Source organism: Rutilus rutilus (assembly GCF_951802725.1).
Source record: "Rutilus rutilus genome assembly, chromosome: 1".
Lineage (NCBI taxonomy): Eukaryota > Metazoa > Chordata > Actinopteri > Cypriniformes > Leuciscidae > Rutilus > Rutilus rutilus.
In genome coordinates, this window is record NC_140209.1 from 46,141,241 (window position 1) to 46,160,209 (window position 18,969).

An 18,969-nucleotide genomic window follows, 5' to 3' on the forward strand; every position below is an offset into this window, starting at 1 on the left:
AAAGTATAATTATAATTTTCAGAAACCCTTGTTATTAGCGACACTGGTGGCCGCTAAGTGAACTACAGCCAGGAACTTATTGCTCTTGCTCACACTGATATACTCACGGCGAAGTTAATTCTTTCCTTAGAAGTAAAAAGTTGGAAATACCTTTGCAATGATATACTGTTAACGAACATCCAGGCGCCATCCACACTGCTGAGAGCGATGTTTAGATGAATATAAATATGTGCTGCGCGCTTTCCTCAATAACAACAACAAAAATAACAGCGGTGAGAAAACAGCGGTTAGGAAAGCATCTGATCATAGTGATGTCGATATGTTTGCACAAGCTCTGCAATTCACTGGCATCATGTTGACAGATGAGGTCATTAAAATGATACTGTTATGACAGTTTGAATATAAATTATGTTTGAGACTATAGACTATATAGATCTGGCTATGTGAGACTACAGTTTGAATTAATCCCTTTTCTTTGCATGACACATTGACATTACAGTACAGAGTAGCTCTTTCGCCATTACCCTAAACACTGTATAAGTCAGATCCTTCGCATTTCTTCATATAAAAAACAGTTTACAGGCTGTTCATAGGCAACCTAGGAAGTCAGGTAATGTCTTGTTTTTAAAGTTTTGTTACAAGCTTATCACACAAATTTCACAAGTATAAATTTATTTAGAAAAAATATTACTGACCCCAATCATTGTATACCCCAAAAGGTAGTATTGATTTCTATTATGGCAATTTTTCCCACTAATGTTCCTCTTCCTGCAGGGGGAGGAGATCTTCCTGGACATGTTTGAGGATGAGTACAGGAGCATGATGGTAAGCAGCCTAACTAAACGCATAAACTTTTTCTTATTTGCATCTTCACTCTTACTGTCTGTCATAACCTGATGATACAGCAACACATCCTGCTTCTGATGTGAGAGGAAACATTTATCTATTTGACATTTACTGGATAAGGAGTGGCTACTACATCCTACGTTTATACTGCTTCCTCTTACAAAACATTTTTTTCCTGGTTTTTCCTGGTTCCTTTAAGAAAATTTGTTTAAAAAAAGAATTAGCTCACCTAAAATGAAAATATTGTAGTTTACTCATTATTTCCTTCCATGGAACACAAAATAATAAAAAAATAAATAAAATGCTGTTAGTTGCTCATTTTCCTGCAGTTAAAATTATCTAGAGTGGATCTTTTACCGTAAAAGCCCCACAAACATGCCATACAATTCCCCCATATGATGTCCTCTATATTATGTATTGAGACCATATGGACCATGAAATGGTATGGATTTAAGTCATATGGTCAACTTTTATGATACTTGTATTTACATTTTATAGCTTGGCATTATAGCCATCATTCACTGTCATATTGAAAATAGTAGCCAGGATATTCTTTAAAAATTTGCCTTTTGTGTTTCATTGAAAAAAGGTTTGCAATGGAAGTTGGTTTTAAATGTTTAGAAAAATAACTGTCATGTTCACACTGAACCAACAAACCCCCCAACAGGGTGTTTGTCCAGCAAAACTCAAAAACCACTTGAATTTGTTGTTTGTTTGTTTGTTGGTCTAGCATCAACTAGCCCATTGAGTGATTCATGTTTTTGCTCTTGTTCTTTGTTTGTGTGTCATCTGTATGTAGAATAAGCCCCTAAACGTGGAGTATCTTATGATGGATGCCTCCATTTTACTTCCTCCCACTGGCACCCCCCTTACCGGCATTGACTTTGTGAAGCGATTGCCCTGTGGAGATGTCGAGAGGACACGCAGGGTCAGTGATTAACATATATACTCATGCTGAAATGTCTGAGATTAAATTAAATGGGTGGGTCTCGTGGCCTTTTGTCAAACATTTTGGCTTCATCTAGAAACTCCCTGAACCTTTCTCACGATCCATGAATGCATGCGTTTCTTTGCCAGTGTTTTGCACCGTTTGTCCCCTGGGAAACATTCCAAAGCATTTTGGAAATGGATTTCATGTGTTTTAGAAATATAACAATACCAGGCTTTCTGCAGGATCAACATTCATATTATGTGTGTTTGGTGATGCAGCTGTGCACATGATTGGTCAAATGCACTTCTTGGTTTAGCATGAAGCCTAAAGAAATTCTTGAAATGGTTGGAAATAACTGTAGAGCTGCTTCTCAGTAAAACTCCTACAGCATTGAATAAGTACTATTAATATATGCATTAATCATTAAGTGAAGAATATAGCAGCGATTTAAGTATTGATATTTTACATTTGTATAAATTGCATTGGATTTATACATTAAAAAAAACTTTAGAAAAGCTCTGTTTACTTAAAGGGTTAGTTCATCCAAAAATGAAAATCCTGTCAGTAATTACTCACCCTCATGTTGTTCCAACCCCGTAAGCCTTTGTTCATCTTCGGAACACAAATTAAGATATTTTTTATGAAATCTGAGAGCTGGCTCACTCCTTCATAGGCTTCTATGTAATTGATATCTGCCATCCCAGAAAAGTTAGTAAAGACATCATTAAAATAGTCCAGGTGACTACAGTGGCTCAACCTTAAGTTTATCAAGTGACGAATACTTTTTGTGCACAAAAAAAACTGTGTGGGCCTCTGAGTGAGTTCACGTAGTGTAACAGTGCAGTGCTTCTGGGTTGTACGTCAGAACGTAGTAGGGCTGGGCGATATGGCCTAAAAAAAAATCCCCAAATTTAAAAAAAAAAAAATTCGATTTAAGATTTAAATAAAAAAAAATGTTTTCCTTACTTAAAACCAATCTGCAGATGACAAAGAAATTGTTCAAAACAAGTTTTAACTTTATTTTGTTTTGATTTTCCCTTCTGGGATTTGATTTGGATTTCCCCCTTGGGGTTAAAGTGCAATCAGAAACAACAAGCCAAAAAGACAAGATGGCAGGCCCTGCCTTTGTAAACAGTGAAAATGAAACATAACATAACGTAACCTAGCCTAAAATGGGTGGATTGGGATTGGGGGGGATGTAAAAAAAAAATTTGTTATCAAAACATTTGGTAACTAAACAGAATTTTATTAAGTTTGGTGACAACACAATGTTTACATGGAACACTGACTGTTATGCTACTGTTTTTATTATTGCTTGACACAAATTAAACAATTTCAAGTCTTGTGATTTTGATTCTGATCTTGATTCAATATCGATTCCTTTGGATAAATATTAGGTACAGTAGATGCATGTTAATTTTTCTATAAAAAAAGAAAAATCTCACCTTATGCTATAAACCCTGTCAGCTGGTATTATTATTAAAAGTTAAAAATAACATCTCAAATTAAATATAATGCGTTTTTTATAATAACAACGTTATAATATTTTAATGATATAGGTAAAAATATAATCAAAATGTAATATAGTTATCATATTTAGCTAAATACTCCTCTCTATAGCAATTTTTCCAACAAAAAAGTCAAAAATTGGCTTTCCTGAGGTAAATGTAACGTTACGTGACAGCTGTTTTCAAATTACCTATTGATCATTCGTGTTTATTTATTTATTATTAACTAGAGTAACAGATGATCAGTTCACGTGCCTTCAGAGATTTGTCACGTCACATTTACAAGCGCCAAAACTGTGTTTATTGTTTGAATTTCGTAATTAAATTGACAGAATCTGAGAGCTGAGAATTTGTTTCATATTAGTAGTAACCTTCTCTTTCTTGTCTGTCGGTGTCAGTGACAGTGTCCTCTTTGCTTTGCGATTTTTCTCTGCGTGAGAAAATGGTTGTGTGGCGTGTGAGCGTGTAAAAAGTGACAATTGTGTGAGTCTCACGGTGAATTTGTGAGAGTTGGCAGCCCTGCGGATTCAGTCTGTAAATGTTTGTAAGACTGTAGGTTGTCTTGTTCATTTGCCATGTTGTTTGTGTATCTCTATGGCAAACACGCAGGGGGAGGGCTGAGCCCGTTTGGAACTACGGGAGCCCAGAGGGGAGCGTCGGCGGATGTTAAAGAGAAAAACGATTTTCATTCAAACAAGTCGAAGTATACTACACATTCGAGTTAATCGATAAAATCGATTTATCGCCCAGCCCTAGAACATAGGCTCACTATTGGCCGACTCTGGTCACGTGTGTGATGTGTGTGATGCTGGCCAATAGTGAGCCTACGTTCAGACGTACAACCCAGAAGCGCTGCGCTGTTACACTACGTGAACTCACTCAGAGGCCCACACAGAACAAAATGAATAGTTGAATAAAGTCGTTATTTATTTATTTTTGCGCACAAAAAGTATTCTCGTCGCTTGATAAACTTAAGGTTGAGCCACTGTAGTCACTTGGACTATTTTAACGATGTCTTTACTAACTTTTCTGGGAAGCCTACATGGAAGCCTATGAAGGAGTGAGCCAGCTCTCAGTTCTCTTTCATCATCTCGTGTTTGAGATCCACCTATGGGAAGGGCATCCGTACCTGACCTCTGCAGAAGCATCAAATTGCACCAAGTCTGGCTAGACAGACAGAAGCGCGCAGCCAATGCCAGGTAAGGCCCCACCCCCTTAACTGAGGGCATATAACGCCTGCAAGCGCTGCTGTTCTCCAGTTGATATTCGATTCTCGCGATCTCTGCACTTACACAGTTCAGTTGGATTTACACTGCTCACTTGCATGTCTTCAGGAGGACATATCCCCAGATCAGCCACCGTCGGACATGACAGTCTTTTATTCAGCCAGTTTAGCTGTGTTTGCATCCTGAGACGCCCACACTTTTTTTCACCTGCTCCCCTTTTCCACGGCAGCCCGCCACGGATTTATCTCAGTTTTTTCACGGTATGTCGCTTTCCAGATCTGCCGCTTCTCCCGGAGACAGCCTATCACGGGCCTGCCCGGCCGTGTGTGGTGCGCTGATCGCCGCGAAAGACCTTCACCCGTTCTGCTTGGGCCACAAGCACACAGAAGAGGCTTTGGATAACTCGGAGTATTGCGGCCATTGCCTTATGCTGTCAAAGAAACTCCTGCGGCGCCGTTTGAAAGTTGCCGCAACAAAATGCGTCGAGCTCGGCCTCTCTGACTCGGATGGGGGACACGGTGATGACGATGCAATACCGGGGGCTTCCCGGGGCGCAACGACCCTCAACTGGGCTGACCAGCCCAATCCTGCATTCCCCAAAGATGACATCTTTGCGGGAAACCTCCCGTTCGTTGATGAACCAGCCGGTTCCGACGACGTGGGCCTTCTCAGGGTCTCAGAAAGCGAGGAGGCCATCCCGCCCTCTGGCGCCCCCCAGGCAAACGCCCCCGCGGCCTTACCCCAGTCCATCCTCCTGGAAGAGCGGCCGCTCTCCTCAACATTAAGTGGCCGGCTCCACTGAGTGCCACCGACCAGGAAAGGGACATTTACGATGGGAAACTGCTGGGACCCTCTCCCAGCCCGAGGAAACATCTCTCTTCCCCGTCCGCAAAGCGAGCGCAAAGCACATGAGGAACAACTGGCTCGGTTTAAAACATGGTCTCGCAGACCTTGAGGTAAAGGACATGGCGGCTCTCGGCATGAGTGATCCCCCTGCCATCGAGCCTTCTATTGCCAGGCACCTTAACCCCACCCAGGACGGGCTGCTCGCTCCCCAGAAGCCGATCTTGCCCAACAAGATGGACCGCTTTTCTGCCTCAGTGCACCAGGCCGCTTATAAATCCTCGGCCTTGGCTGTCAGGGCCCTTAATGTCTCTTCCCTTCTCTCTGCTTACCAGGCGGAGATTCCTGGAGGATTTAGGGTAACAGTTGGACAAAATAACCCCCTCACCAACTCTGTGAAAGGTGGTTCTAACTGTTAATGACCTCGTCCTCCGTAATGCCCATCAGGGCCTCCAAGCCTGCGGGCGCTCCATGGCGTTTTCTGTTGTGGGAAAACAGAGCGTGCGCTCTGGCTTAACCTGTCACGTCTCCCTGACAGTGAGAAGAGGCAATGCATTGCAGGCGCTCCGGTAGAGCCCGGCCGGGCTCTCTTTGGCCCCGCCGTCGCATTGATGCAAGCAACGATGCGACGACAAGGAGGATGAGGCCTTCAAGTTATGACGTCCCAGGAAGGCGGCCCCACGCCAGATGCCCCCTGTGCATTTGCCTAGCCCTCCTGCTGCCCCAGAGCCCCTGTCCAAAAGACGGAGGGTCTTTCATGGAGGGGTTGGCCACCCCCCTCCAAAGGCTGCCCAGCCCATGTGTTCAGTGGACGTTGTGTGTTCTCCCCCCACGTCTGTTGTGAGAAAAAGTGCACAAGCAGTGTCACCACACCGCACACACTTTGTTCCCCTCACCCACTTAAAAAAGGCTTCTGCCACTGTTCCTCAACACAATACACACACATCACACAACAAACACATCAAAACAAACGAATCAAATGAATTCATCTCTAAGAGAAGAACCTCTTTAAGGTTCAAGGTTTAAACAAACATTTGAGGAAATACAATTTCAGAATGTTAACGCATGGCTCGCTCGCCCGCTCCATTAAAACGGAATGATCGGTTCCATGTGCTCAAACACATCACATCTCTCGGGTTCAGTGTGAATGTGAACAAAAGCAACCCCACACCCAGTCAGATTGTGATTTTTCTGGGCTTGGAGCTGAACTCAGTCTCCATGCGAGTGCGTCTCTCTCAAGAGCGTGTTCTCTCTCTCATGAACTGTCTGTCACAGTTCAGAGAGGGGGCGGAAGTGCAGTATTGCACATGTCTCAGACTGCAGGGTTTTATGGCTTCATCTATTCAGGTTTTGCCCCTGGGACTCCTGAGAATGAGAGCGTTCATGAAATGGGTTTTGTCACTACATTTCAGCCTGATACGTGATCTTTGCCGCTCTGTAACAGTGAAGCGCGCCTGCTCAGCGGCTTTGCGCCACTGAAAGAGTGTGGACTTTAACGCACAGGGAACCCCTCTGGGGACGGTTATCATGCGGAAAGTTGTGACGACAGATGCGTCCTTAACAGGCTGGGGTGCCACCCAGGAGGGCAGAACGATGAACGGTTTGTGGCTGAGCAAACTACGTTCAGCGCACACAAATTATTTAGAGCTTTTGTCCATCTGGAAAGCTCAAAATTATTTTTTGCCTCGCCTGCAGGGACATCATGCGCTCCTACGCTGCGACAATACCACGGCAGTGGCTTACATAATTCGTCAGGGCGGCATGAAAACGCCTTGTGCGAAAACTACCATTGTCCTATGTTCTTCTCACTAAAGGACATGGACGCGCCCCTCAGGGTGGATGCACTGCCCCACCCATGGCCCAAAGTGCTGCTGTATGCTTTTCCTCCCCTGTGCCTGATAATTCCCACACTGGCAGGGTGAGAGAACAGGGCCTGTCTCTCATTCTGAAAGCACCCAGGTGGCCCAAAGCACCATGGTTGGCGGAGATAGTCCCTCTGTTATATGCCCAGCCGTGGCGCCTCCCCCTCCGTACAGACCTATTGTCCCAAGCGAACAGGGACACTTATCACCCACACCCGGACAAGGTGGCTCTCTGGGCCTGGCCCGTGAGAGGATGAACCTAAGCGCACTGGGCCTTGGCATCAGCTTAACGTGTCAGTGAACTACATGCACTCTCGGTTCATTCCTCGTGCACTAAATTCTGTCTTAGTGGAGATAAGGTTTCCCTTAAGCCTAATCCAGCTTTCATGCCTAAATACTTGTGTTAGAGCTGTCCGCTTTTCACCTTCCACCTTTTTCCTCCATGGAGGATCAGAGGCTGAATGCTCTGTGTCCTGTCCGTGCCTTACAGACATATATGGCCAGGACCAGTGCTTTCCGGAAGAGCGACCAGCTCTATTTCATGAGCGCCCCCTCACAGAGGGAGTCCCATATCCAAGCAACGCCTCTCACATTGGCTTATGGATGCTATAGCTTTGGCATATGAATCACAGGGATTGCAGCCCCCAGGGGACATCAGAGCTCATTCCACAAGGGGCTTAGGGGCTCTTGGACTTTGTTTAAGGGAGTGTCACTGCAGGACATCTGCTCTGCTGCCAGTTGGGCATCTCCTCATACCTTTGTGCATTACTACCGGCTGGATGTCCACCAGAATCTCGGTTAGCACATTCTGTTTTAGGGGTGGGGTCATCTTAGCCCTTCCCTGCGACTCCCCTTTTTCTTTTCCAATTACCCATTGGACGTAAAAGAACAGGGGGTGAATGGGCCGGCAGGCCATGCACATTCCTGTCACCCAGCATGCATTTACATTCCTTCATGGGTGTATATATATATATATATATATATATATATATATATATATATATACACTCACCTAAAGGATTATTAGGAACACCATACTAATACTGTGTTTGACCCCCGTTCGCCTTCAGAACTGCCTTAATTCTACGTGGCATTGATTCTACAAGGTGCTGAAAGCATTCTTTTAGAAATGTTGGCCCATATTGATAGGATAGCATCTTGCAGTTGATGGAGATTTGTGGGATTCACATCCAGGGCACGAAGCTCCCGTTCCACCACATCCCAAAGATGCTCTATTGGGTTGAGATCTGGTGACTGTGGGGGCCATTTTAGTACATTGAACTCATTGTCATGTTCAAGAAACCAATTTGAAATGATTCGAGCTTTGTGACATGGTGCATTATCCTGCTGGAAGTAGCCATCAGAGGATGGGTACATGGTGGTCATAAAGGGATGGACATGGTCAGAAACAATGCTCAGGTAGGCCGTGGCATTTAAACGATGCCCAATTGGCACTAAGGGGCCTAAAGTGTGCCAAGAAAACATCCCCCACACCATTACACCACCACCACCAGCCTGCACAGTGGTAACAAGGCATGATGGATCCATGTTCTCATTCTGTTTACGCCAAATTCTGACTCTACCATCTGAATGTCTCAACAGAAATCGAGACTCATCAGACCAGGCAACATTTTTCCAGTCTTCAACTGTCCAATTTTGGTGAGCTCGTGCAAATTGTAGCCTCTTCTTCCTATTTGTAGTGGAGATGAGTGGTACCCGGTGGGGTCTTCTGCTGTTGTAGCCCATCCGCCTCAAGGTTGTGCGTGTTGTTGCTTAACAAATGCTTTGCTGCATACCTCGGTTGTAACGAGTGGTTATTTCAGTCAAAGTTGCTCTTCTATCAGCTTGAATCAGTCGGCCCATTCTCCTCTGACCTCTAGCATCAACAAGGCATTTTCGCCCACAGGACTGCCGCATACTGGATGTTTTTCCCTTTTCACACCATTCTTTGTAAACCCTAGAAATGGTTGTGCGTGAAAATCCCAGTAACTGAGCAGATTGTGAAATACTCAGACCGGCCCGTCTGGCACCAACAACCATGCCACGCTCAAAATTGCTTAAATCACCTTTCTTTCCCATTCTGACATTCAGTTTGGAGTTCAGGAGATTGTCTTGACCAGGACCACACCCCTAAATGCATTGAAGCAACTGCCATGTCATTGGTTGATTAGATAATTGCATTAGGGCCGCAACGACGCGTCGACGTCATCGATTACGTCGACTATGAAAATACATCGACACGCATGAAATGCGTCGACGCGTCACATTCATTATTTACGTTTAAATATCGAGTAATGGCGGCTTCTGCTCCCGCTGATGAAAATGGTGAAAATGACAGACCACGATCATCAAAAGTATGGAAATACTTTAAACTACGGCCGAACAGAAAGGTGTGAGACCTGCACTCCCGCGGGACCCAACGAGTGCGGCACGGAAATAGATCTGAATCTGATGGCTGAATGCGGGCGCGGGCGGTAATGCACTCGTGTGTGTGCTGGTTGCGGGAGAATAAAACGATTCGCGGGACTCCCGCAAAATAGAATTATCTATAAATTGAACATCTAAAAACGAATAAATTGTCATTCATCTGTTGCACAAATCATCCGATTATAGCAAACACAGTGTAGATATTATGAAAGATTCATTGTGCACCCAGTTTCATTTATAATAACAGAGATTTGTGAGATCGCGATGAACTGAGATGTTAATCCTTCCCGCGCAGGTTTCTAATGTAGACTTTAAAAACAAACGACTAACATTATATTTACATTAACAGTAGCCTAGGCTGCAATCTATTGTATGTGAACCTTTTTGCAGATAAACACAAGTGCATTTTCGGACAAGTTAATGGACAAGTTAGTTGAGTAAATCATACTCCCACTACGGTAATTAATAACAGACTATAGTAAACACATTTCCTAAATAGGCCTGTGAGTGACTGTATCTTACATTTTATGAAATAGTACCATTAGTTAAAAATAAAGTTTAAAATGCTTCCTGTTCGCATCTTTCATAATAAAATGATAAATACCCTTTCTGAAATACAAATTTTTTGTCATCATTCATAGATTTCATGTTAAAATAATATACAGATGCACTACCCTCTTCAAAATACAGCTGATATATTGTTGTACTTATTATTTATTGGAAAGTTTGCCAATGGATAAATCAGCTAATCACAAAAATAATCATTAGATTAACCGGAAAAATAATCGTTAGATTAGTCGACTAATCGAAGAAATAATCGGTAGATTAATCGACAACAAAAATAATCGTTAGATGCAGCCCTAAATTGCATTAATGAGAAATTGAACAGGTGTTCCTAATAATCCTTTAGGTGAGTGTATATATATATATATATATATATATATATATATATATACACATACACACACACACACACACACACACACATATATATATATATATATATATATATATATATATATATATATACTAATATTTTATACAAAAATATTTTAATTTGTGTTCCGAAGATGAACGACAGTCTTAAAGGGTTGGAACAACATGAGTGTGAGTAATTACTGACAGAATTTTCATTTTTGGGTGAACTAACCCTTTAAATGAAGAACATGTTTTACTGTTGTTTTTCCCCTTAATATTTAACTTTCTACATAATGCAGTGTGTTCACTATAATATGAGTTTTGAAAGTGGCACCAAGAGTTGTAAAATTTCACAGGTATCGGTACTGAAACTTTGATATCATGACAACACTAGGTAATGTCACAGTAAAACAGTTGAAATTTGGATATGGAAGTGTTCTTTGTTTGAGATACATTGATGATATTTTAATATTTGAGATGTATCTTATATTTACATAATATTTCAATGTATATTTTAAAAGAATTCTTGTTGCTCATGTAGGACATAAATTCCAGGAAGACTCAAATCATGATTTTGCAAGGATGATTCCAATTGCTGATTTATTCATTTTTTTCTACAAGAAATTAGAGGCAACCACTGCATTTTAATCATGATTCAAACAATGATGCTACACACATGTACCATGCGCAGTTGATTTTATTTATATTAGATTGGATAATTTTTAAGAATTAAAGCAAAAAAAAGAATGGTCTGATTTTAGCATGTAAAATCATGCTACTTAAATTGCATTTTCATTCAGTCCGTCTACCTGCACAAATCAAAAACGGCAGACGGACTGAATGAAAATGCAAATTCACTCTTTGATAGTAGGTGTCACTTATGGTACACATAGCAGACTGCACTTATAAACACTACTTTAACCATTTCCCCATCATTGACGGAAATTTCCGTCATTTATGAGACAACACTTCCCAGCTATTGACGAAAATTTCCGGCTTTCAGTGTTTTCACTGTTATACGGTAGGGGCGCTATTTGACATCTTCCGAAAGAGTAATGAATCTCTTGATCAAAACACAGGTGAAGAAGAAGCAGAAACAACTAAGTGATAGCATATGTAAGCAGATGCATATGTAAAGTAACGCAATCATCAACATTTAAACAGCATATCAATCAAAACTGCCTAATGTATGTTACAGAGTGAAATGTTGACCCAAGGCAAGGTATAGGACTGAATTTTCTCTCCTTGTTGCTTCCGTCTTCAGCGTGTCCCCATCTCTGGCCTGTGTTAACGTCCCGTTTATTAATAGCATCTTTAATTGTTTTTGTGTGTCCCTGCAGGCTATCCGTGTGTTCTTCATGCTGCGCTCCCTGTCCCTACAGCTGCAGGGTGAACCAGAAACTCAACTTCCTCTCACCCGACCGGAGGATCTCATCAAGACTGACGATGTGCTTGACCTCAGTAAGGCCTTAGAATCACAGAAACCTGATACAACACTCTACAAATGAGCCTGTCTTGCAAATCGAATGTGTTTCTGTTTTCAGAGCTCAACTAGAAGGATTTTTCTTCTATTAATTCAGATTTCTATTGGCCCTGCCAAAAAAATTTTTTACTTGCCAAACAGCAATACAAATATTTTCTTTCGTAGCATTTATGCAATATCATAATCAGCTTTTGTGATTTATAGCTGAAATCTAATAAATCCTACCTCACTTATAACATCCTGTCTTAGCTTTAAGTTCCTGTCTTAACACCACCAATTTTCATGTTAATCTTTGCAATAGCTTGATAACTAACTTCCACAGCTGTGTGATTCACATAAACTGAATTGTGTGCCAACTCATTTTTCAGTGGTATCAGATAAAGTGCAGTTAGATAAAGATAAAATGGCAGCCCTTTGCTTGATTCTTTTAATAGAAAAAGAACATGAAGTCGATATATTTCTTGTGAACTGTGACCATCTTCTTGGTTTTGAGTTCCATGTTATGACCTTCCTCGTTGTATCTCACACTCAGTCACAGTGTTTACCACACATGAAATCACACTCGTCGCCTATGCACCTCTTTCATGCAATGCAATCTGTGGGTTTGTACTGTTAACCGATTCTCATTTCACCCCTGATGTGTTGCATGGAAGCCCCTTGTTTCAGCTCCTCTAGCTCAGTTCTTCTGTCCAGGTGTCCTGGTTAACTCAGGCCCTCTCACTTTGACAGGTAAGAGGGGGTGTGTGCAAGCTAACTGACTCAGACCTTCCACTGTTACCTAGGCCTTTGCTAGAGCTGGTGCAGCCGTTGTGGGCAGCAGCCTTGAGCTCTTCCAGTATATCTCATGTCTAACAGTAAGGCTGCTTGAGAAGCACCTACAGGCTGGGTCAGAGAGTGGGCAGAATGGGCCCTGGAAGTGTGAGCAGGTGGGAGGAAGCTCAGATTTGGCTGCCAAATCAACCCACTACTGCTTCCTGTCTCACAGCCGTTTGCGCATAAAAGGGTTAATGCACAAGCTGTGACATCTGGATGACTGTTTGCGTTGTAGGTTTGAACCGGTTGATTCACTAGAATTCACAAATGTGGTAGAGCAATATTCATTTCAAAGAGAATATTGGTCAAATAAGGTAATTTTAAGTCTGTTAGTCTGGCATGTGTTAGTGTGTGTGTGTGTGTGTGTGTGTGTGGTCCAAATGTCATGAGATTACATTGAAAATCGGGGATTCAAAATCTAAAATTTAAATGTGCAATGAATAAAGTTCTTTGTTTTGAAAATGTCAAAATCTTAAAAATGAATAACTTTGATTCAGATGAAATCAAATCGTTCAGATGAATTTGTGAACTATCTCTTTGTTTTGAACGTTTCAAAATCCTAAAACCAAGTCATTTGAATTTAATGAATCATTCAGACCGAAGTTGTGAACCATTTCTGTGTTTTGAAATATTCTAAATGCTCAAAATGAATCATTTTGATTTAGAAGGAATTCAGTGAATCATTCAGAAAAATTGGTAAACCATTTCTTTGTTAAAAATCCTAGAAACCTTAAATAAGAAATATTTCAGATTTTGCACTCCCATTTGTAGGTCACGAATCATCAAATTTGTGACAATAAATTTGGATCATTCTCAAATCATTCTTAAATCCTGCTGGATAACATTTTATACAAATCTTTAGAGTTCATGCAGCATTTTCTCTAGTGGTTTCAGACTTTTGGACCCCCACTGTATGTCTATAAAGCATTTTACCACATAAAATCATCTCTAATTTTCCAATCTGGAAAATCTCTTGTACAGCCCCTACTTAACAGTAACTGCTGTTTACAGCTGGCATGTCTTGCAACCTTATGATTTGTGATAACATTGGCCTTTTGATGTCCTTTTCAATGTGAATCCTGGAATAGCTCATCAGTGAGTGGATGAGACGGTCAGACAGATTGGCAGACAGATCAGAGACAGTCAGACAGATCGACCTGAGAAACTGACATGCTACTGATCTGTGTTATTTTTAGATGTGCAGGAAATGATGCATACATGCAACACCATAGAAGCATCACAGTGCATTGTGTGAACTTGTATGAATCCTTGCTGAATATGTTCCACTCTTTGCTGTCAGTTTTAATTTAACACATTAACTGAAAGACCTACAACCACATGTTCTTGTTCATGTATTTTTTGTTCTTCTTGCTTCCTTTTTTGCATGCATACACATAATGATTAATACACATGACATGTGAACACTTTCTGTGGAAGTTCTCAGAAAAAATGTCACACCTTAAGTCACATGGTACTTTTGCATGTAACACCCCACCCCCACTTTGGTTGAGAGCAGATATCTTTTCTATTAATGGGATATTAATAAAATGCACATGCACATTACATTTTCTCTTGAAGTTAAAGTTGTACTATTTTTACAACAGTAATCACAATTATCAACTATTAATAATCAACATTAAAAAAATCTTTGAAACCATCTTAAAAGTATCAGAGGAGTCAATAAATGTACAGAATGTAGTAGATATCATGGTTCTGTTTTGCTGTAACTTATTTTGTAGGTTATATTGCCTCGTGATATCAATTAGTGAGGGAATTCTTTTGATAAAGGTCATTTTAATGGATTGGTCAAACTGGTTCCCAAATGTGTCTGAATGATTCATTAGATTTGTTCTGAATCAAGCAAAATGTTTTTTTTTTTTTTTTTTATGAAGTCACCCAGTTTCAACATAATAAGCGTGTCATTTATAAGCACTGAAGCTCATGCTCTCTGTTCGGTTTCCTATTTTAAAATACAATTTTATAATGAATCAACCAACATTTTTGACTACCCGTGAAGTGCATCCTGAGTTCATTATGGTGTGCAGTGTGCATTATGGTATTTGTGACTTTAAAAATGCAGAACCACTGCCTCAGCTGTCTGATTAACAAGTCAAACTGTAACTACATGGAAGTGGGTATTCCTTGGAATAGCAGCAGATAATTTTACCCAGCGGCAACATCATTCTTTGTCATCACAGTTGGCCATGCGTTAAAAGGAAGAGCAGCCCTTGCTCTTTCAGTTCTGAAGTAATTCCTCAACCTATCAGTGTGACTTCTAAGGAAGTGCAGAGCACAAAGAGAAACTGGTACCAAGTCATAGTACCTCAGTTGTGACGATGCTGTTTCAGTTATTAGTAGTTCAGTTGGTCTGAAACCAACTTCAAACGCTCATGACCTACCTCCCTTATTTACCCCTCCCCTTCTTCCTCCACCTCCTTCTCCGCCCACCCATGTAGCTGCGATATACTGTGTTGGTCATGACTCATTGGAGTGTTTTGGAAAACTCCCGCATGAGTGCAGTCTGATTTCATGCCAGGTCTCTTTAATATGATTAAATTCACAGACATTTTCTTAACACTTTGTCATAGGAAATGCATGACTATATTAAAATGTGCCAGTCCTTATGTTTTAAGCGCAATAGATTAAATGGAATTGAAATTAAATTTTAATGCTTAATGCATGTGATCAGAGGCTACTAATAGAATGTGGTATTGTGTGTGAGGCAGATCTGGACTTGTATATTTGGTGACATTTTTTCATCTGAGCTTGTTTTAATAGCTTGAAGTGGTTGCACAGTGTGAACTTTGACCTTTATGACTTGTTTTACTGATTTATGAAAGTTTATTGAAGGACCCTTGGAATTAACTATCCATTATTTAACCGTAAACAAAAGTGTTTTTTGTCCTTTTTCTCTTCTAGATAACAGCGATCTTATTGCTTGCATGGTAGTGAGTAAAGATGGAGTTCAAGCTCAGCGCTTTCTGGCTGTTGATGTGTACCAGATGAGTCTTGTGGAACCGGATTCAAAGCGTCTTGGCTGGGGTGTTGTCAAGTTTGCCGGCCTTCTGCAGGTCTGCTTCGTTTCCACTCCTATACTGCAAACATGACGCTCAAAAAAAAAAAAAAGTACACTTTTGCCACATTCTTGTCAAGACTGTGATGTTTATGCTCAGAAGTGAAGTCCTCTGTCAGATTTTGAAGTTAATGCATGTACAAAAGGAAGGTATTTAAGGGCTCGTCTCGAAAACCAATTAAAAAAAATTGGCTGTTCTGAGTTGCAGAAATGCATTTATACTGCCCTGAACAAAGTGCCCCAATTTGAAAGCGAGATCAATTAATATAATTAATTAGGTAATGCATGTGTTGCATCATAACCCTTTGGGGGTGTCCAGCCAACTTAATATTTATGAGTAAAGCCTCAGAGGATTTGTAAACTACATTAAAATGTAATCAACACTTTATATTAACTTTCAATAATATCATTATATATTATTTTATATGACAGATTACTAATTAAATTACATTCAAATAGTTTTTTTTTAACTAGTAAAAGAATGTCATGAACTTTGATTTAATTATTTATGAGACTGACATTACTTAATTTTAATATGTGGACATGAGTGTTCATAAACTATTCCAAGCAACCCATATGTATGAAATACCTTTAAACCAGCTGTTAAGCACCCTACCTTGCATAAATGTGATAACAGGTGAAATCAAATCACCTGTAATAATAAAATGACATTAGCACATTAAAATTGTCACTTTGTGTATCACATGATATTTTCAGTTAAAACTGACTAGTGCTGCATTTTTGAACAAAATGAATCATAATTAGGCATTTTACAAAATGTTCTTTTTAGGAAGGCTTGGTCTTAAGTGACACCATTCAGCTTTTTGTTAGCGCAACAATTATGACATTATTTGCAGCTAAATAATTATTGTGAGATGCAAGGAGTGATAACAAGTCATGTTATAGACATGTCAAGACAGTGTTATAGGAACGCCCAGAGAAAAAAAAAAAGCAAATGCAAATAAGTAAAATAATATGAACAAATAAAATGAAACCAATAAAATATAAAAAATTTTAGTCTTAGAAACCAAACTTCCTGCATACATTGATGACTCAATTTTAATCATCTGCATATGTTCACAGGACATGCAGGTTTCAGGAGTAGAAGACGACAGCAGGGCTCTCAACATCATCATACACAAGCCCACGTCTAACCCTCACGCCAAGCCTGTGCCCATCCTGCAGGCTAACTTCATCTTTGCAGACCATATTCGCTGCATCATCGCCAAACAGCGACTAGCCAAGGGCCGTATCCAGGCCAGGCGCATGAAAATGCAGAGGATTGCAGGTCAGGCCTTGGCTGCTTTTTAACTGTAAACTGCCTTGAAGACAAAGCCATAAACTATTTTTTTTACAGCAGCTCGTATCTGTTTATAAATGATACTTTCTCAGACCTCCCAGCTGTTGTGCAACAACACAACAGCTGGGACTTTAGTTATACTTTAACAGGCCTGAATAACATTTCAAATGAATGGATGCCAGGTGCTTTACTGTGAATTGTACCAATTCCCAGAGACATTGAATTTCCCTTTATCTTGGATTTTTTACCTTTAATGCTTGCTTTAATTTCTAGCTGGAGAAAAATCTGTTAATCAAGCCGCTTTTCCACTGTCGAGCCAGGGCTAACAGAAAGTGGACGTTAGGTCTTCACGTACAGACTTAAAACTCCAGCATCGATGTCTGACCAATGATTAACGCTAAAAATAAAAGTTAGGATGACAGTCATTTATTAATTTATGTCAGTAGGTGCACCTCAATCAAACTGGTATTTATCATTATTTCACATAAAAAGAGAATACATACTTATTGCATCGTCACTCTGATAGGGCTTTTAAGTCCAAAGACTTATCAATTAAAATATCATATGTTTGTCATTTCTTTACAAGGAATGAGCATTTCTATTAGTATGTTTAAGCGCCGTCTTCCGTCTCACTATACTTATCCTTTCAGCCAGAGCAATAGAGGGAGTTTACCGGAGTATATGTAATTTAACACATATGCGGATGCAGAAGTCTGGTATCAACAAATGCACAGGGAAAAGACAGATGAAATATGAAACCTAATAAATACATGATTATAATCATATATGATTTGTTCTAAAATCATACATGATATGATATGACGTTCTTCAAACGTTGTCCCTGGTATTTTCATAAGTATAATGTAAGTTTATTATGACAATGATTTACATAAGTAGCCTTTAGCATGACATAGAAATATGTTTCTGCCTCACACGGTGATCAGAATCCCCATCAGATGGCAATCAGAAGTTATCTCAGACACTTGCTGGTGCGTTTTGAGCTTAAACTTGTTTTAAATGTCTTCAATGTTGAGGTTAGCTGGTAGCCTATTATGACTACATGGGAAATAAGAAGCAGTGTTGACCCTCTCCTGACTGAGGTAAACCCCACCTTTGTTCATAACCACTCCTCAAGCCCCAGTTGGGAACGCAAAAACCCTGGCCATTTGGCCCAGAGGAAGCCCACACGAGGCCCAGTCAAGCCCTGGAAGTGACAGTGGAAGGGCGACTGGCCCTGGTACGCACTAGCACGCTCTTGGCCCAACAGTGGAAATGTGGCTCATGTCTCAATCACTTCTTCTTTATTTTGCTCATGTTCTCTTTGTTTCCCATTCCTTCTATAAACATTCATCCTCCAGCTCTATTGGACCTTCCTGTTCAGCCTTCCACAGAGGTGCTGGGCTTTAGCCAACCATCTGTTACATCATCTCTGCCTTTCCGCTTCTATGACCAGTCCAGACGCGGCCCAGCCTTCGCCTCTGTAGATAAAGTTCCAGGTAAATGTGTGAACGATTATAAGGAAGTCACAGAAGATTAAAGGGATAGTTATATAAAAAAAAATGTCCTGTCTCTTCCAAGCTTTATAATGGCAGTGAATGGAGGATGAGATTTTGAAGCCCAAAAAAGTGCATCCATTCACGATAAAAGTAAATCCATGCGGCTCCGGATGTTAATAAAGGCTTTCTGAAGCGATGCGTTTGTGTAAGAAAAATATCAATATTTAAAACTTAATCAACTAA

General features: G+C 40.6%; 1 protein-coding gene across 5 annotated transcripts in view; it reads left to right on the plus strand.

Moving 5' to 3' along the window:
* clec16a (C-type lectin domain containing 16A) overlaps positions 1–18,969 on the plus strand; it is a 62,989-nt gene that overhangs the window by 34,436 nt on the left and 9,584 nt on the right. For all 5 annotated transcript variants that reach the window (XR_014626811.1, XM_084404900.1, XM_084404901.1 and 2 more), the window contains exons 16-21: positions 775–825; positions 1,646–1,774; positions 11,902–12,022; positions 15,777–15,928; positions 17,014–17,218; positions 18,589–18,726. Coding sequence is in view for 4 of the 5 variants with exons in the window: in XM_084404900.1 (XP_084261026.1) it covers positions 775–825; positions 1,646–1,774; positions 11,902–12,022; positions 15,777–15,928; positions 17,014–17,218; positions 18,589–18,726 (796 nt within the window). In the remaining variant the exon portion in view is untranslated. The remainder of the gene's footprint in view (positions 1–774; positions 826–1,645; positions 1,775–11,901; positions 12,023–15,776; positions 15,929–17,013; positions 17,219–18,588; positions 18,727–18,969) is intronic.